The sequence below is a fragment of the Neurospora tetraspora genome (assembly GCF_033439725.1).
Source record: "Neurospora tetraspora strain CBS 560.94 chromosome Unknown B0H65scaffold_5, whole genome shotgun sequence".
NCBI classification, from domain to species: Eukaryota; Fungi; Ascomycota; class Sordariomycetes; order Sordariales; family Sordariaceae; genus Neurospora; species Neurospora tetraspora.
This window is the reverse complement of record NW_026944387.1, coordinates 3760137-3780111: the sequence shown is the minus strand read 5'-3', so window position 1 is coordinate 3780111 and position 19975 is coordinate 3760137. Positions and strand designations below refer to the sequence as shown.

The following is a 19975-nucleotide window of genomic DNA, read 5'->3' as shown; positions in this document are numbered from 1 at the left end:
CATAAGCTGGATATCCATGGCCAAGTGTGACCATCACTCTTTCCACAAAACTCCTGGATTTTCCGTACTGCCGTAGTCCTTACCACTACCAATTTTCGACTTTTTTTCAGGGCCGGAGAGCTGCCCATGGCGATGGGAACAATCTATCCTAGTGTACAATCGGCGACGGGACCGCGAGCCTAATCCTGCGCGCAATGTCACACATGAGGGTCGTCAAAATATCAACGGAATGTCATTGGCTAAGGCAAGACCCCGGCTCCCCTTGACCCCTCCTCAGCTTCAACGCATGTCAGCTTTGTTCGATGGTTGCTACCTACATAGCAACAGCCTCAAGACTTCTTCCGGGCAGCTGGCCTCTGTGTATCAGTGTACAGAGATTCCCCCTCGTATCAAGCCTCCGCTTCGGATTTTGTTAGCCTACCACATGCTCTTATCGCAGCAAACAACTTGACAATAAAGACTTAACCGGCATTCGAGGAATCAAGGTAACACAGAATGAGACTTCTCCATACAATATCCCTTAACCTGGTCGAATTCATCGAAGACATCCCGCGAGCTCGATACGCCATTCTCTCACATACTTGGGGAGAGGATGAGGTATCGTTCAGAGATCTTACTTACGACATCGAACGAAGTAAGAAAGGCTGGAGAAAGATCACTAACGCTTGTGAATATGCTGCCTCCCGAGGGTGGGAGTATATATGGATTGACACATGTTGCATAGACAAGAGCGACCCTACGGAACTCAGCCTGGCAATCAACTCAATGTTCCGATGGTACGAAGCATCTGGAGTCTGTTATGCGTACCTTTCGGACGTAATGTCCCCCGCAACGGTCTCAAACCGATCCCGCGTTTCATGGTTCAGAGCGGACGAGTTCGATGCTTTCTCCCGAAGCCGGTGGTTCAGACGCGGCTGGACATTGCAGGAGCTCCTAGCACCAGATGTACTTGAGTTTCTCTATGAAGATTGGACCCCTATAGCCTCACGAGAAGACATGGCTTCTGAGATGCAAAAGGGTACAGGCATAACGAGCGACCACCTGGCAAATTTTCGCATGTGCTCCTTGGCCACCAAGCTCTCTTGGGCTGCAAACCGAGAGACCACCCGTGTTGAGGACCGCTCGTATAGCCTTCTTGGCCTGCTAGGAGTACACATGCCGTTGATATATGGCGAAGGGGAAAATGCTTTTGTGAGGCTCCAGCACGAGCTGATACGGAAATATAACGACGAGTCCATTTTCGTCTGGGATGGCGAGATTGGGACTGAGAGAGGCGTACCCGTTGGGGAGTTGAGGTCAGGTTCCTGTCTGTTTCCCGTACTGACCTCCAATCCCCAACGGGTAGCTGATGAATCACTTTCTCCAACTACTCTAAGGATACGGTCCAAAATCCTGCAAGGTAGGTAACCAGTCTTTAACGAGTCAAGTTGTTTGCTTGTTTAGGCTGTCAGTAAGCTAACCATATTTCCAGTAGACAACGAAAATGCAAGCTTTCCAACGTCACTCACGCGGTCAGTCGTTGAACTTGAGGTAGACCCGTCTACGCATACCTCTATCCTCGCGCCTTCGCCGAGGAGCTTTATGTCTGCAACACAGTTCGGCCTCCAAACCTACCGTCATGACAAGACCCGATTTCGCTTCGAGATGACGAACTCAGGTCTCAGCATTAACGCCGAATTATATCGCAACGTACAGTTCTTCGCGTTTCCGGCTTACATGATCCCTCTGAACTGTTCTTACGTCCACCAAAAGGTCAAACCCGGCTTCCCAAGACGCGTCAGCAGTCCCATGGTTCTCCTGCTCAGCGAAGCGTACCCCGATGAATCCGAGATGTACGACTATGTGGACGGGCTAACCATCAGTCACGGACCGAGAACACCCACAATGTTCAGAAAGATTCCGCACGGCCCCATGGACTGGAAAGAACTTGATCCTGGGCGAACTCAATGGGTCAGCCTTGGTCGACAAAACATCATTATCCTGAACGAAGTGGACGATTCCGGTGGTCTCACAAGCCTTGACTATTTCGGGGATGTGAAGTTTGTCTTCGACCCGCCATCTATTAAGTAACCGGTGGATTATTCTATAATTGGTTACCGGAGAGTTTTGTGGAATCTAGATAGCCTAAAATGGCGCGTGCTAAAACTTGGGACGGAGGGATAGGAGGAGAAGTACTTGACAGTTACTACAAGCCTTGCGTGTGTCTTTGAACTAATGTTGGACTCAAATAACTCAAATCAACGACACTCATATATTGTCCTAGCGCAATGTGCCATGCGGCGCACTCTGACCTGCGGCATCTGGTAAGGTGCATTCGGCACCGATGGCGACGTCGAGATGATGCTCAACAACCACCACGACCCATCTCGGGGGTATCCTACCAGAGCTCCCTTCCCAGCATCGAAGGAGCGAAGCGATATCCAAGTTGTTGCTTTGGCAGAATATCGGCCAGACGCACCTCATCGTCTCTTCCGAATCTTCATAAGATGATAGCAGGCAGAAGAGTAGGGTTCGGCTTCGGGATGTGCATCGGGCAGAGACAGCGGGCTACGTGTGGTAGAACTAGGGATCAATGCATCTAAGATTGCAGTGCCAAACACTCCGTCGGCAGTAGTAGCAATATGAGTAGGGCGGATGACCAGAAGCGAGGTAGCTGTTGCCGTGGAGTAGTAGGAGATGGAGTAGGTAGGCAACCGTGTTAGTACTGTTTCGCCTGTCTCTTTACGAGTTGCCCTGCTTGGAAATGAGCAATACTACCGGCAGGAGCGTCACCAGGGGATTCCGACTTGGGCCAGATAAGGCACGACAGCAACGCATTTCCCCTAGGGGTCCTCCTTCAAGAGTACAACTGGCCGTAGCAAGACACAAGATGCTTTCATTGATTATTGTATTGACTCCTCTGTCTTCCCATTCTAGTAGCACGTTTCTGAACCATAATTCCTCGACTTTCCACCACAACTGCGCTAGAAAACTCTGTGCTGCGTTCTCCCCTATTGGAGATGTGCGCCTGACCTCATCCTTCTTCATCTCCGCCTCCCTACCTCTACTCCTCCTTACAGACCTTCCCATCATCCCCCCCTGCCGCCGTACTGCTTGTAGCCGTAGGACTAGCCCTCGTAATAGTAGTCCTCCCATCACTCCCACTCAGAACCGTCAACCTATCCCCCACGTTCACAGTAGGATGCACCACAACACGGCTGCTCTGTCCCATCCCCTGGATATGTTCCAGCATCTGTCCCACGTTCTGGCTCTTTGTACTACTACTACTGCTGCTGCTGACGGGGATGACCACCACCGTAGTAGCAGTCGCACTCGGCAGCGTCACCGTATCGTAGTCAACCAGATCCGTAACGGTACCAGTAACGGGGATGATTTCCAATGGATCATCATCTGACGTCAAGGCTGATGTCGAAGACTGGCTGCTGCTAGCGCTAGCGCTAGCCCTGAGAGGAGTAGGAATAGGAGGCAGGGAGGCGGGGATGGTGTAAGTATCGTAGTTGATCAGATCCGTTACGGTGCCGGTGACGGGGATGATGACGAGGGGGTCTGTGTCTGTGTCTGTTGAGGTGGGTGTGGATTTGCTGCTAGTTGAAGTAATCGGGGGAGTTGTAGAAGTTGGGGAAGTGATCGTAAAGGAGACGCTGCTAGAGGTTGAAGTCGACGACTTCGTTCCCCTCGTAGTACTAGTAACCATCGTCTTAGGCACACACTTCCCATTAACTGCCACGTCTCCTTTCCCCGTACACTCCCCCTTAGGCCATGCCTGACTCGACGTCATCGACGAGGTATGCTCAGGCGCAAGTGTCTTAACGACAGTTACCACCTGAGTCTGTTTGACAACAGTTGCCCAAACCGTATGCGTCCTTGTCTCCTGTTCTGCCCCCGATGTAGTTGTGGTGGTGGCGCTGGGCGGCGGAGGAAGGGGTGGTAGGGAGGCGGGGATGGTGTAAGTGTCGTAGTTGACGAGGTCGGTTACGGTGCCGGTGACGGGGATGATGACGAGGGGGTCTGTATCTGTGGATGTGGATGTGGATGTGCTGGTTGAGATGGTGATGTTTGGGAGAATTCCGTGAAGGAGCGAAGGGGTCAGGTGTGTTGAGTGGCTGCTACTGCTTCCTTGGGCAGGGGCAAACGATGGTTGGGTGGAGATCGTCGCTGCCGCGATGCTTTGGGCAATTTCGGAGAAGTGCAAGGGCCCGTTGGCGTTGGGGTTGCCCTCGTGTGGGTGGGAAGCTGCGAGGGAGGCGAGGGGGACGAGGGCTAGTAGCACCTTCCTGTCGAGGAGGGGGGTGGTGTGGGTGGACATGTTGTCGAGAAGAATGTCACTTGGGTTGATTGAGTGTGTAAAGGGCTTGTCGGGTGCGAGTTCTTGCTTGGTAGTCGTAGTTGGATCTCGGATGTGGGCGAGGAGGAGAAATTCCAGTTTGTTTTTGAGGTCGAGGGGTTCTTAAATGCTAATCGGATGCAAAATAAATCTAGTTTTCCATGCGTAACCCGGTGCAGTAGCTCTTCACTGACGAAACCTTTGCACACCCGAGCGGCGTGAGGGTGAGCGTGAGCCAATTCACCGTCAAGTTCCATTGTAATCGTACTCCTTCTCTTCAGGTTTGACTCGGTAGCCTTCATCCCAGCAGGTGTTGACAAACCTGGTGCGAGTGACACACCTGGTGGCTCTAGAGGGGGCTCCAGATGCTTCAGTATCCTTTACCAAGGGTAGAATACGGATGATATTATTACACATGACCAACTACTGCAACAAAGAATACCCTTCACTATCCCTCCAATACCTATTCAAGTGTGGGATTTCTAGACTATGCGGGAGGTTGAGACCAAGGGGTAGGCAATGGATCATGTAGTGATTGGATGTCGGAGGCGGGAAAGGTGGGAAGACGAAGTATCATGGCTTGCTGAAACAGTGGCCGTCATAGTATGTTCATTTCAGCATCGGCATAAAGCTATTCATATACAAAGAAGTTTTCGACCCATGGAACCCTTCACACTACCCAAAGCCAGGCAGTCTTTAGATCCCTGGTCATTATCACCACCACCTATCCCCTCACCCACGCACCCTTGACCTAAAGGCACTGCGAGTACCACTGGTTAGCAGCCTGGCAAGTCGACCCAGACTGGCAGCAAGTCGCGCCCGTCCAGCCCTGTCCACCGCACTGGCCCCACTTGGCCGCGCAGTTCCCTGTGCTGGGGGTGGTAGGAGTAGAAGGGTTGGTAGGGTTGGTAGGAGTACTTCCACCGCCGCCACCGCTGCTGCTGAGCTTGGACTTGACGAAAGCGAGGGCCTGCTGGCCGTACTTGGTGCCGTAGCCCTGGTGAGTGGCTTGGTCGCTGCCCGTGCAGCAGTACGGGTCGGGCGAGTCGCAGTAGTTCTGGAGCTTGGAGGCCGAGGCGCAGGTGTAGCCGGCAGGACGGGAGGCGAACTGTGAGGAGAAAAAGGTTAGTATGGGCTGTTGGACGCAAGGATACAGGAAACAGAAGGGAAAGGAAGGACATACGCCATAAGCGGTGCAGGTTCCAACGTTGTAGGACAGGCCAGCGCGGTAACGGGGGTTGCCCATCATGATGACAGCCTTGACCTGGTTAAGGGCGCTGGCGTTGATGCCAGGGGTGCTGGAGGTGATGCCGGAACCGGTATCGGGACCACCGCAGACGGCATTGTCCATGATTTGACCACCCTGTTGATCACATGGGTTAGAGGCTTTCTTCCACAAAACATATAGGGGAGAAGGCGTTACGAAAACGTACCTGAGAATATCCAACAAGAACGATCTGGGTGTTGGGGCAGCGAGCGTTGAGGTTGTTGACAGCCGTGGCGACGGCGTTGGTGCCCTGTCTGGCCGAATCACCGTACTGGATGCCGCCGCAAGAGGACTGACCACCGCACGCTGGGTAGGTGATGGCCTCGGAGGTGGCGCCGGGATAGGCCTGGAGGATGAGGTTGACCACGACACCGGCGGTACCGAAACCCGGAGAGACCGTGGTCTCACGGGCACCGAAGACATGGATGGAAGGGCATGACTGACGCTCCTCAAGCTCGATAGGGGACGCGCCGACAAGAGCCGAGCGGGCCAACAGGAGGAGGTAGGCAGCTTTGGGAGAGGGCCACATCTTGATATTTGGTATTGGTGATGAAGTTGCAGTAGATCTATGCCTGGGCTTGTCGATCTATCAGTCTGGAAGGAGGGCGGATGGCGCGTAGTTATACTCGGCGGTCAGATTATTGAGACATCTAAGCATGGAAGATGTTGGCGATGTCACCGTTGTTGCGAAGACCATGTCGCCGCTCACTGACCAAACACCAGTTGCATTCCGCTCCTCCGCAACAAGGCCAAGGGCAGCATGACTACCCTGATCCACTGACACCCCAAGGCCAAGGTTTGGACGTAATGGGGCGGTGGCCATTGCATGAAAATAGTAACGCTTAAAGGTCCTTTGTGGTTCTGTTGTCGGGTGTCTTGGACGGTCAACCGGGTAAAGCTGGGGGCGCCAAGTATCAAGGGGCAGCATTGTTCGAAGAGCCTCCGTCGAATTCTTGTTTCTGGAATGTTTCCTTCGCTTGATCGGGTGTCTTGTTTTCGGTTGAGCTAGCCCTGTCCATAGTTCATGCAGGTTGGCATTGCTTGGGGTCCTGTCAATCTGGGGATGCTTGGTGTGCATTGGCCTTTTGAACCGGCATTGGATAAATTGGGAGGTGCGTGACCACGCGCCGATGGCCCATTTCCCCAGATCCGGCGATCGTAGCCACCTCGGCTTTTGGCTAACTTGTGCTAGCTCGGGGCATGGAGCTGAGGTGTTGGGCACTTTCTTGCGGGGAAGGGATCGAGGGCGAAGAACCAGAAGGCGAATGCGGCAGGCGAGATCCGAGCACGAGGAACAGGAGTTTAGCCTTTAGGCTCAATGTGACCTTAACCAGGAAGGGCAGACATTTCGACGTTTCAGGACGCGGACGTGTTTCCGCTTCTCGAAAAGGAATCGTCGGTGATGGAGAGGAAGTCGAGGCTTGACCATGGTTGGCGTTTCGAGGTCAGGTGGTTCGACGACGATGGTCTGGCAACCAGGGCATGGCCGAGCAGTTGTGGAATATCATTTTCAGGTCTTCTTTGAACAAACTGTATGCGCTGTCAGCAATCCTGTACCTTTTCCTGTTTGTCCTCGCAACCTGGGTATCTCTCACCTGGACTTCCGGAATGTTAAGGTCCATGTTTGTTGCTGTTTAGTCCGCTCTGCGTGTTGTTGTTTCCAACTAAGCATCAGCGGCGTACAGGCGACAACGGCATGCTTACCTAATCGCAAGTGCACTGCAAGCGGCAGCCACCAGCGGGCAAGTCCACTGCAGGGTCAGCGTCCAGCGCTGCCTGTGTCCACTGTCAACCACATCGTACCTGACTTTGAAGGACAAGGGAATCCCAGACTTTCCATCCAGACAACTGATCTCAACGTCAACATCGTCGGTCCTTCCTTACCTGGAAAATGACAACCAGAAACCAATGCAGACCTCTCCTTCTTCTCTGCCGCGAACTGTGATTACCTAGTCCCCATTGTTTCTGTCACCCCTCTGCCTCTCACACTGTCCTGGTCAGTGGTCAGTCAGGATGAAGTTGAAGCCATCAGAAAGGCGCTTTCCGCGCCAGGTTCTCCGGTCATTCTCCAGCTGTTTAAATGGTTGATCGCGTTGGTTTCGCTTTCACAAACAACGAATCGATCACGACGTTCTTGTACGCTGTCATACTTGGAATACTTTGCTACTCGGACATCACATCATCACATCATCACATATACGAAAAGCACCAAGAAAAGGTATGTACATGATGTACTGCTTGCCACTCTCCCAACTGTTGAGTCGAGTATCAAGCTAACAAGCCAAAGTTGACCCCCATTTCTTTTCGCGCCCAACATCTTCGCTCAGTATCCCGACTACTTGCCCGATGTCAACTTCTTCGGTACCTCCACCCGACATGGATCGAGGCAGCTTTGAACAATTCCCCAAACTGCCCGGTGAACTTCAAGACATGATCTGGTTGGCCTCGATGAACTCTGCCGCCAGACTTGTTCGTGTCGACCTGGTTGAGGTGTCTGACGCCGTTCCCCCACGATGTATCCCAACAAAATGGCGTCTTCCCCCGGCACCCAGCCTAATGCACGCATGCTCGCGGTCCCGAACATATTTGGGAAGACATGATGATGGCTACAAGAAGCTTCTTCTTCGCCCCAAGGCTCATCCTCCGGGCATCGGCTATACCACTGCCTACGTCTGGTTCAATGTCCACACCGACGTCCTGAGCCAGCGCTTGTTTGTCTTGACAGACATGGATGCGTTTGCGACACCCTTCGATGCGTTTGATCCAGACACCCCAGATCCCTTTACCGCGACCATTCTTGCGCAGGGGCATCCAGATTCGTGGACCTTTCGCCCTATCTTTGATGTCGAAGCCTCTTTCACTGGGGTTGCAGCTCCTTTCTTCGATCATTTTCTCGGACAAGATCTCAGCGGCCTCATCCCTAAGATTCTAAATCCCTCCTCGATCCGTCATATGCACTTCGATATCACGGTTTTCCCGGATGGCCATTTGATCAGACACGAGTACTTGCAAGGCGACATACACCCAACCGCAAGCTTCGTTTCCGATCTCTTACGTAAATGTTCACGCCCAAACGTGAGTATAACACTCAGCATCGACACCTGCGACTGGCAACGGCCCGATGACGCGCCCTTAATGAGCCTCCGCCTTATCCCACATAGAAGCGAATACCGATTACCGGCACACCGCTTTGAGGAGACAGAGCCTTTTGTCATTTTGGGACACGGCATGCCAATACCCGACCGTTTTAATCCTCTTGAGTGGCTTCTGAGAACCGACAAAGCAGTTCAGTGCTTGCCGCTCCCGTCACCTCCCTATCAATTTGACGAGAGAAATTGGCAGCTGTTCCGCGTAATGGACCCTCTCTCAAATGATGTGCATTTTGATGACTTCGGCCATCATGTGCCATCTTTAAGATTTTACTTGTTCAGGTTGTTGGACCACATACATTTCCAATGCGAGCGAGAGGCTCATGTTTTTGGATCAAACTACTCTATGGCTGAAAGGGTAACCCTCCTGCTAACAGAATCCTATCATTACACCTTTCAGGACTACCTGTACGGGGGTCTTTGTGGCCCCGGATACGGTATGGGAAGAGCGGGCGAGGTATTTAGGAACGGTGGACTTGACAGAGAAAGGCTCCTGGGTTTGGGTTCGGACAACGATTCGGACAACGATTCGGACAACGATGATGCGGGCAGTGGTTCAGTCAGCGATGCGGTCAGCAATTTGTTCAACGATCCGGTCGGCGATTCGTATTTCTTTGACGAGGCTTACGTTGAGGAATGATGTTCGTCTAATCCTTTGTCCTTACTATTTGGAAAGCTATCCGGACAACTATCAGGACAGCGAGTGACGACAGAAAGGATTGCGGAGACAGGAACAAAACAGGGGACAAAGCCAAAGGGGTGCAAGCAGTAGTTTTGTGACAAGCACGTCTTGGATCAGGGTAGCCATGAGGATAGCCAGTATTGGTTTGGGTTCGCTTTTCCACCTGCGAAATAGGCAAGATTGCCAGTCAAAGCGACATTGTTTGTAATCAGGCTTAGATGCATTCTTCTTTGCGCAGTAAAAGGGACAAAGTCCCCTTGCTGAGGATTTGGCAAACGAGAGCCTGCCATAGCGTGTCAATATTCACTTTTTAACCGAGTACCTTGCTTCCCGTCCGACACATTTGACTGCTTGCTTGATCGCCAGAATTACAGAGCTGCCCGACTCCAATCAGGTGGGCGACGACTGCGGTGGGGTATAGATGACGGATTCCTGGCTTGCAATCTTCTTTAAGAGGACCTAGATTCTTATCCAGAACCACAACTCTTGGGAACCAATCAATCATGGTGTCTTCGCCCACCCGATAACCGCTTCATTGATTGTTTTCTTTTGGACCTGCCAGCTTCAGACACCTTCCAACGACCGTGTTTCGCCCACACGTTCTCACCAATGCGATACAATAATGCGATACAACTCTTCTGCGCCACCACTTTTGGAGGCAGCAAAGTTGAGGCTGTAACGTCCAATGACAGTTGAAAGGGGTGGAGGCAGTACTTAGCTGCCGCCTGCAATGCTGCATCATGCATGTACATGCCTCCAATACGTATGCCTGCAGTCAGTGGCAAGACATTCAGGTGCCCAACTCCTTGTCAGCAGCCCAGGGCAGACACACCCTCGACAATCGAAAGGCTACATAAAGTAGGGTAGGCCTCATCATCACCATTGCACAGAAGGCCCTCCATCAAACTACACAAGGGTTCCGGCCTATTCAATCACCAGGCCGTGGCACAGTTTGTGGAGTACTTGCTCCCCAGCAAGCAAGTGTAAGGTCCCCGACTTCGCATGTCTCCATCCCACACATTGCAATGTTCACCGACATCAGCTAACAACACCCTCGTCTTTCACCAGAAACGTCGACTCAAACAGAGTCACACTAACCTCAGGCGCACCGGCGCCGGCGGGGGCGTTCCAACCCCGTCAACCCGCGCATCATCTCCCAGGACTACAACAACTTCCAACAACAGCATACCTTTGTTACTGCTCCAGATACCTACCCACCCCCTTATACCTACATCCCACAACCCCCCAGTATCAAACAAAATGGTTATCCACCTTGCAACCCTTCGCACAACCCCAGGACGTGCATTCCCGCGCACTCAACCGCGGGAGCACAACTCAATCTTGGGGATGGAGTGAGTGGTAGCTATGACGTGGATTATTATGGCGGACTCCCCCACGAAGCCACTCTCCCATCCCCTGATGTACTCGACCCCGGTTGCAATGTTGAGTTTGCAACGGGGGTCGAGAACATCAGGGGATGGGACGGGGCTTCGTGGGGGAACTCGGCTTTGGTATTGAGAATGGGAGAGGGAGAGGAAGGTGGAGGAGGGTTCAGTATTGCCAATGGGAATGTTGGATTCCAGCCTCAGGAGGATATACCACTTTCCAACACTTATCAGCAACCGGTACCTCTACCGGGCTTACTGGCTCCGGACGGTTACGCGTCGACTGCCCGTGTCTTCCAACATCACGGACAGTTTCCGCTAGACACAAGCGGCTTGTTCACAGAGGAACCGCCCACGACTCAAACACTCCCGGGCGGACTCCCGCCGGAAGAGATCTTCGATCATAACGTTCTTACCGATGAAAAATATGCAGACTTGGCCCTCCTTGAGGCAATACTTGATCTGCCAAACTATGCATACACTTACCTGTCTCTACCCACACTCCCTTTTGACCCGGCAGGCACCCTTCAGTCGGCTTCTTACCCTCCATTCGTAGCTTCGCAAAACACCTTGTTTGGCTCCACTCCCAGTTCTACTGCTGTCACCTCATACCCGACTTCAGCGGGAACTCCTGACATAGCTTCACCGTCAAGCAGTTGGGCCTCGACAGCAAGCTTGCCTACAAGCTCGACGACCTCACCAACGAGCTTCGAAATCTCGCCGACGGGCTCAGCGCGCTCCAAGGCGGGTCGATATAAGTGCGATCAGCTGGGCTGCAAATCCAAACACACCTGGGCCACCTTTGGAGACCTCAAGTACGTGCTTTCGTCCACTTGCCCTATAACCTCCACTTCCTCAGTAGCTACTGTGTTACATTATACCTAGCCACCTACTGACCCACTGGCCACTGCAGACGACATCAAAGGTACCACGACAAGAAACCACATCAGTGCACCACCTCAGGCTGCACATGGGCTTTCACCAACAAAAGTGACGTGGTCCGGCACATGAAGACACATTCCGAAGATGTAACGATGTTCCCTTGTCAATCTCTCCGGGGTGTGGAAAAGAGTACAATCGTTTGGACAACTTGCAGAAACATATGAGGAAGTGTCACGATGGGGTCAGGGACTCAGCGAGGAAGTAGGATGCTACGATGCTACATCCAAGAGGCCGTAGCAGACAAAGTTTGTGTCTTGTGATTACTTGAAGACATTTAAGTGAGGCTCTACTCAGAGTCTTGTGTTCGAAACAGTGTAACAGACGCCTGGTGTCCAGATGAAGGGCTTTTATCGCTGATATGATGGGTGGTTAACCAGAGATGCAGTGTACGATGCCGTAGACATGGGGTTCGGACTAGTCCCCGAAATGACGGGTGGTGAGGTTGTGAACTTCGACCAATAACGATGAAGTAGTGTTCGACGCAGCTTGAGTGTCTCAGGACTTGGGCGATCTACCCAAACAGTGAGCAGTCTGGAATGCCGCCGGGTTTGCTCGATCTATCATATGTTCTGGCAGATTTCCAAACCGAATTTCCTGAGATCATATGAGTATTCCCAAAAGGAAAACCTGCCTGCACCCCACGCTTTCCTACACGTACCCTACAAATTTCGCAATCTTTTATAATTCTTTACCACCACGACTATATTATCGTCCGAAACCTCATTTCCCAAAGTCGATAGCGTATATCCCACATACCAAAGAGGTTTTCCTTTTGACAATACTTCTTCCTATCCTCTTATTAGCGGGTTCTTTCCCAATTATATTCATAGTACCGTCCTTTGCAGTTGGTTCTTAAAGACCACCTATATTTATAGGCTCTTCAAAGAAAATTGAGCCTCAAGATAGGATAGTATAGCCTGAATGCTCTCCTGAATACCTCTATCTGAAAGGTGTTGCCCGAATTGGGTGGAAAATTCCGGGGGCCTGTGGGAGACAGGGTACGTGTAGGAAAGCGTAGGGTGCGGGCAGGTGTTCCCTATGGGTATTCTCAGAGGTATCACACTGGGGCATTGAAATAGAGTTATTCTCGACATGCAACGAATGTGATCACGTCACGTTCGATGAGAAAGCATGGCCTGTGATTATTTCAAGCCCCAAACCTAGACGGTCCGCTTACTGGGTACCTCTAGGACTCGATCACCAACTACCTAGTACAGGAATAGTCTGTCTAACTGAGCGAATCCATCGACCCTTTTATGCTTGCATTTGACCTCCGTAAGGGACCCCGATTGTAAACATCCCAAGCAAACACTTGTTTGGCGTTCAGTCCACCCTGTAAGCTTGTGAAAAATGGTTTCCGAGACAGGTAGACGTTCGCTGTGCTTTGTTGGCGTCTGATTATAGAGTTGATAACAGTAACCCTCTTGGAATGCCCTTTCGAGATTTGCGATTGGCATCATTGCGTTGATAATCTCCAAGATTGAGCGTTGATTCCCAGAAGGACAGTCAAATTTCTCGACAAAAGCCTTTGATTTTTGGTTAAGGGAGTTGTAGGCAGTACATTGTGTACCTCTAACACATTCGTACTTTCCTATGGCTATGTTTCGTACAGCGGCGAGCAGGCTTGTGCGAAGATGGAGGGATCGCTCCGCGAGAACAGCTAAGCATTTCAAAGTCAGTTAGGAGAGGCATACCATGATTTCCCCCGGCTTATATGAGGGGGGCTCGGAGAACTATACGTACTCAACAGCTTGGGAGGTAGCGTGTCCATAAGCAGCTTGTCCTCGTGGAAACTCAGATAACTGCCTACATGGATGATCATGACCAGCCAAGTAAGCTTTGGGAAGATATCGAACTTCTTCAGCATTTCCGCTGCCGCAACAAGGTACATCAAGTCCGTTGAGCTTCTGTAAGGTGTTACCTGTCGAAACCACCTGTCGGTAACCATCTGCATTGTTGTAAACAAGTCGTACTTGTCAATTGTACGGACAGCCTGGAGGATATGCTTTCCATCCATTTCTGCGAAGGGTATCATGTCGGGACGGTGGTGTATGGCGTAACAGATTGCTTTCATTGCCTCGGGGTCGTCATCGGGAAGGTCAATGTCCTTGGGTGCTTCCAGCGAAAGCGTGCAGGAGCTTTCGATCCAAGGGGGCGAGAACATCGCGTCGAAGACTTTGGAGGCCGATCGAAGGATTGTGGACGAAACCCTGAGACGCAGTTGCTTCTCCTCAGGAGGGCCGACGACGAGGATGATGTCACCCGTTGGTGAGACTTCTAGGATGTCCGAGTCGCCGTCCATGTTGCCGGTTGCCTAACGGGCTCTTGACAAGAACGAAGCTTGATCGGATACTGATGGAGGACAAAATTCTGGACGGTCGATGGAGTGGGGAAGAAAGAGTCAGAGAAGATGTCGAGGAAAGAACTTGGGCACCACTGCCTCCTCCATGGAACTACCGTAAGGACGCCCGTGGCCCGAGGTACAAACGCACCTTCCCCGGTGAGCTGCCAACCCCACCTTCCTTGGGCTGCATCCCGCAAGCCACACACCTTTGACGTAAGGCCTGCCATCGCTTGCAGGTCTGCATGTGAGTGGTTGACACGATGACTTCTGCGGGACCAGGGACACTAAAGTCTGACTTCTGGCACAAGAAACCTTCTCTGTTTGGTTCAATCATCTTCCTCACACAACCATTTCCAGCCGTCCTATTCACCACAATTGGCTGCGCCTAACATCCATCTTTCCACTCCTACGGTGGCCCAAGTGTTGGCTATGATCAATTGAAAAAGTTTAGTCAGAAAATGGCCCGTGCCAACTGCAGGCACTAGATTCACACTGAAGGGTAGCTTCTACAATCCAATGCAACACCCTCTATCGAAGCAATGAAGCAATGAAGCAATGAAGCAATGAAGCAATGAAGCAATGAGAGTTGATGAGAGTCGATGGTCCATCGCTAACTTTGAAGTTTACCAAGACTTTAGGTAGCAGTACAAATGGGCCCCTGGTTCTTCTCCAAAATGAGCGAGCGACAGCCTCGAGGTTTGCTAAGATTTTTTAAGGTAGTAGTGCAAATGGATCCTTCGCTTCTTTTCCAAATTTTGGACTTTGGGGTAGAGTATCAATGCAAATAGATTTCCCTGTCCCTCTTGCTCTCTCCGGGCAATAGGAATGAATGAGAGTTGATGAGAGGTAAGTTGATAGGAGTTAATGGGAGTTGATAGGAGTTGATGGGAGTTGTGAATGTAATGGATAATGTGATGCCTTTGGATGGGGATGAGTAGTGATATGGAGGCGTTGATATAAAAGGGCTGGCAATTGGCTGCAGCTGAGAGCTCGAACCAACTTTCAATTGATCATAGCCAACACTTGGGCCACCGTACACTCCATCCATCCGCGGATCTGAGAATCCCACGTTGGAGCCACTGCGTCCAATGACAGCAAACACATGTTGAGGCAGGCTCCGGATACGACCCGGGATGCTGCATCATGCATGCATCATGTCGTCCGAACATGCCTCTCAGCATGCCTCCACGCCAAGAGGCGGGAATGCCTAACAAGGGTCTCCTCTTCAGGACCGGTAGCCCTGGTCGTCTGACAGCCCTCGAAAGGGTATATGAGGGGCTGTAGGCCTCGTTGAATTGACGTTGCTCTTTTTCACCACAGGATTCAGTCGAGGGAGACCTCCGTCCTTTCACCAGCTATCCTGGGAGCACCAATCCCCCCCTCCGGTAGGCATCACACCCCCCATTCTGCCTGGCCCTTGATTGGGGAAACCACCAAGACTGACCAATCTCCCAACCGCACAGGATCACAACCCCAATCAACAAGAAGCGCACCGGTGGGGGCGCTTTAACCCCCCACCAGGCACCAAAGCATTTGGCAATGTTACAGTGATCAAGCTAGCGATTACTTGCCAAATCAACACTCGCGAACAAGATGTAGCGACGAGCTCTTGTTCACAGGGCCCTTGAGCTTTAGCTACACCTTGTCCTCGAGTGTTGATTTGGCAAATAATCCTACTTTTGGTCAGCTGGGGGGAAGCGGGGGAGAAGGAGATGGGATCACATGGTGGGATCTGGGACAGGGGACGTCCCAGGTTGACGACAACAGCAACAACTACGACAACAGCAGCTACGACAACAGCAGCTACGACAAGAGTTTCGAGTGTCTCGGCTTCGAATGGGTACCACAATACTTGCCATATGAAGGCTCAGGGTTTTACCTTGACGGACAATTTCCGGACCTTTCGGCGAATACTCAAAACACATGCGATGCAGCTTATCAGACAAGCCAAGCCTACAATGGCCTTGATTGGCAGCATCTCGACTCTCATCTACCCCTTCAGCAGATAACCACACTGATTGGGAACGATTCCGACGTTTCCAGATGGGTTTCGAGTCCTATCCCAAGGTCGATGATCCAAGGTCTTCCACTGATGCAGCTGGACATGACTTCATCACCGCTTGTGGACATGCCGATGCAGTCATGGGACCTTCAGTACATCCACAGCTCCGGTCCCCCCATGAATGAGGAGCAACTGACTGCAATACTCCAACTCGGGCAAGACACCTGTGCCTGTATGAGCCCCTTTGGACGGCAAACCACCGGTAGCACGAGCATGGCACACACTCCGGACATGGCATGGCAAACAGGTACCGGAAGCAACTCGTCGACAAGCCCAATCAGCTCGAACGATGATCAGTTCATATGCGATTATCCCAGCTGCAAGGCTACAAGACCCAGTCAAAAAGAGCTCAAGTAGGTCTCCTTTCGTGCTCCTTCATCCATCATTGGGGCACAGCTTCTAACATTGTTGTGCCATGACAGGCGACACCAGAAGTGCCACAAGAAAACCTACAAGTGCGAAGAAGATGGATGCCAGAAAGCATTTTATGTTCCAGCACACCTAGAACGGCACCGGAAGACACACCGTCGTCGAGACTCGGAAGAGAATGAAACATATCGTTGTCCAGCTTGTCCGAAGACCTACCCTCGTAACGACAACTTGAGACGGCATATTCGAAGCAAGCATACGGCTTTGATAAACAAATCCACGCGTTAGAACATATGACTAGGGGGTTTGCTTGAAGTTGCTGGACGCGCGCTGAATCGTGGCACATCCGGGATCTGAACCGGATTGTCCATCTCCACGTCCTCGCAACAGAGGAGGAGTCTCCGTGATTGTGTGATGATATCTGGGCAGTGAGCTACTGTGGAGATATCTTCCCCAACCACGGAGACTCCTCCTCTCTTGTCAGGGGCTGGGGTTTCACTGGGCTCCAGGGTACAACAACTTTCAGCTAACCGGCGCTAGGCATACTTGCTGGGGGTAACCGTTGCGCTTTGCGGGGGCTTTTATCTCTTCCGGGCTCTGTAGGCTGTATCCAGGTTACCCCCCGGCTCGTCCGGTTTTCACTGATATGGTTGAAGAATAATTGGGAATGTTTCGGCCCTGGACATGTACCCGAATTACGATGAAACAGATCACAGGATCGGACGAAGGAGGAACTGGATGCAGACTACGGAGTCAATGATACATATGAAGGGATAAAAGCCTATAGCCGACAAACGCAACGGATTTTTCATATTCTTTGTTGGGGAAAGATGGAGGTGGCGGAGGGAGATTGAAGGAAGATTTGTATTTGGGAGGTTCGGGTCGTGAAGGCTTGGTCTTGCCAGCCTCTCAGAGTTTGGGGGCAAGCCTTGACGCTTTGAATCCTTCAAGTGGATATCTTTCCTGTGGTAGACAGCGTGCAATAGAGGAGGAGCTTTTCACTCACGTATCAATCCCGCTCTCGCCGTGGCTTCCTAGGTTGCTCTAGCGCCCGTTCTCTATCAGCTGTCTTTGGAGTCTCACCTGAGCATAATCTTGATTAGAATAACTGTTTACATCCCGCTGGAGTTTCACCACCCAGCGAATGCTATTCAGTCAAGTGTTGAGAGTAGACTGTCGAACCCACCAACCTTCTACTACTCGTCACATACCAACTCCTCTGCTTGGCCACAACCTGTTGCATCGAGGCTTGCATGTTGTTGCTTCCTCCTCCTAAAATTCACCATCAAATCTGACGTGCTCAAACGCGTGACCGTCCATGAAACTCCGCCACTCTGTCGGGACCGAAGGATGCCCCGCCATCACATGTCGACACAGGGCGGGCAGGAGCCATCAGCTGGGAGAAAGGCGCCTGCCAAAGCGAGAGGTAAGGCATCGTCACTTCAGGGAAGCTACAGCGCATGAACACAACCAGGAATGCAGGAAGGTATCCAGGAGGGGGACGGATGGGCTTGTATTTATCGGGCCTCGTCGTCGTCCTTTGCCTCGTTGTTGTCTTTCTCCCCAATCAACTCCCATGCTTTTGACACGTTGTGGCATTGTTCCCTAACACATTTGATCTCAGTCTCCCAATCTTACAGCACCCAGCAAAGGCACCTTTACCAGTTTTCTACGGAGCATCGCAAGGATTGCATTCATCATACTAAGTTCGCTTTCACATATTCAGCTATGAACTACGAACGGAATAAGTGGCAGTGCCTCTCATTCTCTAATCCTGGCAGAAGGCACCTTAACTGGCGTTGACATTGAGTCCAGATGACTGCACACCATTTCGGCCCGATTTTCCACACAATCCGAGGAGATTCTGACCTCCTTCTTTATTCTTTCCAATTCCTGCTGGACAGCTTGAGGATCCAATTCCCGGCTCGCGAGCGAAGGTCCTCTATTCGTCGAATCATGGACTGACTGTCTTGGTTCAATGTCGCCTTGTCCTTAGCCATAATTGACAAATTTAGACGCAGCTTCTGCAGCTGTCTCCTTGTCATTGACTATAGTTGACAAATCTGCGCGTACTCGTTCTGATTCATATTATAGAGTCTCCTTAGCTTCAGTGACGGTCGAAAGAGCTTCCTCTAGCGCTTGTTGTTTGTTGACGAGCGCTTGGAGTTCGTTGTTTCTGGTTTTATATTCCGCGCGCACCCGTTCAACCTCTTGCTCCAACGCTGTCTTTTCGTCAGAGATGGCTGATATGTCTTTCCTTAGCTATGTCTGGCTTTGTCGTACTCGTTCCAATTCAGTATTTGCATTTGTCAATTGTTGGTGGAGTGTCGCCAGATCCCGTTGGCAGGTCTGAAGGTCTGTGTCTTTCTCTGCTAGATCATCTTGCTTTTCTCTTAGCTTTATGTTGAAGCCATCACCATGTCTTGGCATTCTTGGCACAGGGTGGATACGATCCACATATGTTTACCCTATATATAAATTAGACTTCGTCTCCTTTTTTTAAATTCTTCTTTCTCTCTCTTCAATTAATTAAAATATTCATTACTATATCGTCGTCTCACGTGATTACCTCCTCTGTATGGTTCAACAGGTTATGAGCCTAGATACGCTATGCGTTTTATAAATAATAGTTAAGTTTATAATTTTTACTTACCCCCTCCTTTCTTTTCCCTTTTCCCCCTTATTACCTTTTTCTCTTTGAAAAAAAGATGCTATTCGTATTCTAAAAGGATTGCACTTCTTACTAAGCGTAAATGCCGCTATTGATTGTAGCCGTTATGTATGTGGTCTGTGCTTGTATAGATTATGCGTACGGATTATTGTGTATATTATATGTATAGGAAAAACCTTGGTAATTTAATACGCGGAGATGTTTTATTACGTTATAAATGTATTAGATTTTTCCTAATAATTTCGCTATTACGGAATTTATTACGTTTTATTAAATCTATTATTTTTATTAAAATTGTTCGATTTTTAACTTATTACGAAATTTTATTTACTTTCGTATTAATGGAAGTGCGATTTATTACGTAAAGACCGCTCTCGCCTATTCTATTATTTAATTAGTATTTATATTATTATTTATTAGTATTTTATTATATTGCTCGCTACTACCTTACGTTACAATATTTATAAATCCTTTATAGGTTAGATATTTATATTTATATTTACGGTGCGGCGTAATTACCCTATACGGTACTTTTAATAAAATTATAAAGTATATTAGTATAACCTTTAGCCGCGCCCTATAAAATTACTATCTACCCATCGCTATTTTAATCACTACAATTTTATTTATTTTTTAAAAGATATTTTTATTATACCTTAAGTTTTCTATAAATCTTTTCAAAATTCAATTTTTATTGCACTATTATTATAATTTTTTACTACTACTCTTTTTAGCCTTATTTAAAATCTAATATCATTTTTACCCCTTAATTCTGTAGAA

General features: G+C 50.3%; 8 protein-coding genes across 8 annotated transcripts; 5 read left to right on the top strand and 3 right to left on the bottom strand.

Annotated features, from left to right (window-relative positions):
* The first annotated feature begins 312 nt into the window (after positions 1-312).
* B0H65DRAFT_241510 (heterokaryon incompatibility protein-domain-containing protein) lies at positions 313-1863 on the top strand. The gene is made up of 2 exons (XM_062822329.1): positions 313-1399; positions 1452-1863. The coding sequence occupies exons 1-2, from the start codon at positions 496-498 to the stop codon at positions 1457-1459; spliced, it is 912 nt and encodes a 303-aa protein (XP_062680946.1). The 5' UTR covers positions 313-495; the 3' UTR covers positions 1460-1863.
* A 1180-nt stretch (positions 1864-3043) lies between these two features.
* On the bottom strand, positions 3044-4306 carry B0H65DRAFT_550320 (uncharacterized protein; the record flags this gene model as incomplete). The annotated part of the gene is made up of 1 exon (XM_062829721.1): positions 3044-4306. The coding sequence occupies one exon, from the start codon at positions 4304-4306 to the stop codon at positions 3044-3046; it is 1263 nt and encodes a 420-aa protein (XP_062680945.1).
* Positions 4307-4965: 659 nt separating this feature from the next.
* On the bottom strand, positions 4966-6268 carry B0H65DRAFT_241461 (cutinase-domain-containing protein). The gene is made up of 3 exons (XM_062822328.1): positions 5758-6268; positions 5508-5687; positions 4966-5432 (listed from the first exon to the last, which is right to left on the bottom strand). Exons 1-3 carry the CDS (start codon positions 6118-6120, stop codon positions 5076-5078), a joined length of 900 nt encoding a protein of 299 aa, XP_062680944.1. The 5' UTR covers positions 6121-6268; the 3' UTR covers positions 4966-5075.
* Positions 6269-7446: 1178 nt separating this feature from the next.
* On the top strand, positions 7447-9736 carry B0H65DRAFT_540660 (uncharacterized protein). The gene is made up of 2 exons (XM_062829161.1): positions 7447-7809; positions 7879-9736. Exon 2 carries the CDS (start codon positions 7938-7940, stop codon positions 9378-9380), a length of 1443 nt encoding a protein of 480 aa, XP_062680943.1. The 5' UTR covers positions 7447-7809; positions 7879-7937; the 3' UTR covers positions 9381-9736.
* Positions 9737-10454: 718 nt separating this feature from the next.
* B0H65DRAFT_470540 (uncharacterized protein) lies at positions 10455-12090 on the top strand. Its single transcript, XM_062827046.1, has 2 exons — positions 10455-11622; positions 11721-12090. Exons 1-2 carry the CDS (start codon positions 10943-10945, stop codon positions 11911-11913), a joined length of 873 nt encoding a protein of 290 aa, XP_062680942.1. The 5' UTR covers positions 10455-10942; the 3' UTR covers positions 11914-12090.
* Positions 12091-13316: 1226 nt separating this feature from the next.
* Positions 13317-14415, bottom strand: B0H65DRAFT_241411 (uncharacterized protein). The gene has a single exon (XM_062822326.1). The coding sequence runs from the start codon at positions 14049-14051 to the stop codon at positions 13425-13427; it is 627 nt and encodes a 208-aa protein (XP_062680941.1). The 5' UTR covers positions 14052-14415; the 3' UTR covers positions 13317-13424.
* Positions 14416-15260: 845 nt separating this feature from the next.
* On the top strand, positions 15261-16512 carry B0H65DRAFT_540658 (uncharacterized protein; the record flags this gene model as incomplete). The annotated part of the gene is made up of 2 exons (XM_062829160.1): positions 15261-15359; positions 15835-16512. 2 exons carry the CDS (start codon positions 15261-15263, stop codon positions 16510-16512), a joined length of 777 nt encoding a protein of 258 aa, XP_062680940.1.
* Positions 16513-17889: 1377 nt separating this feature from the next.
* On the top strand, positions 17890-18877 carry B0H65DRAFT_443901 (uncharacterized protein; the record flags this gene model as incomplete). Its single annotated transcript, XM_062825656.1, has 2 exons — positions 17890-17950; positions 18579-18877. 2 exons carry the CDS (start codon positions 17890-17892, stop codon positions 18875-18877), a joined length of 360 nt encoding a protein of 119 aa, XP_062680939.1.
* Positions 18878-19975: the final 1098 nt, after the last annotated feature.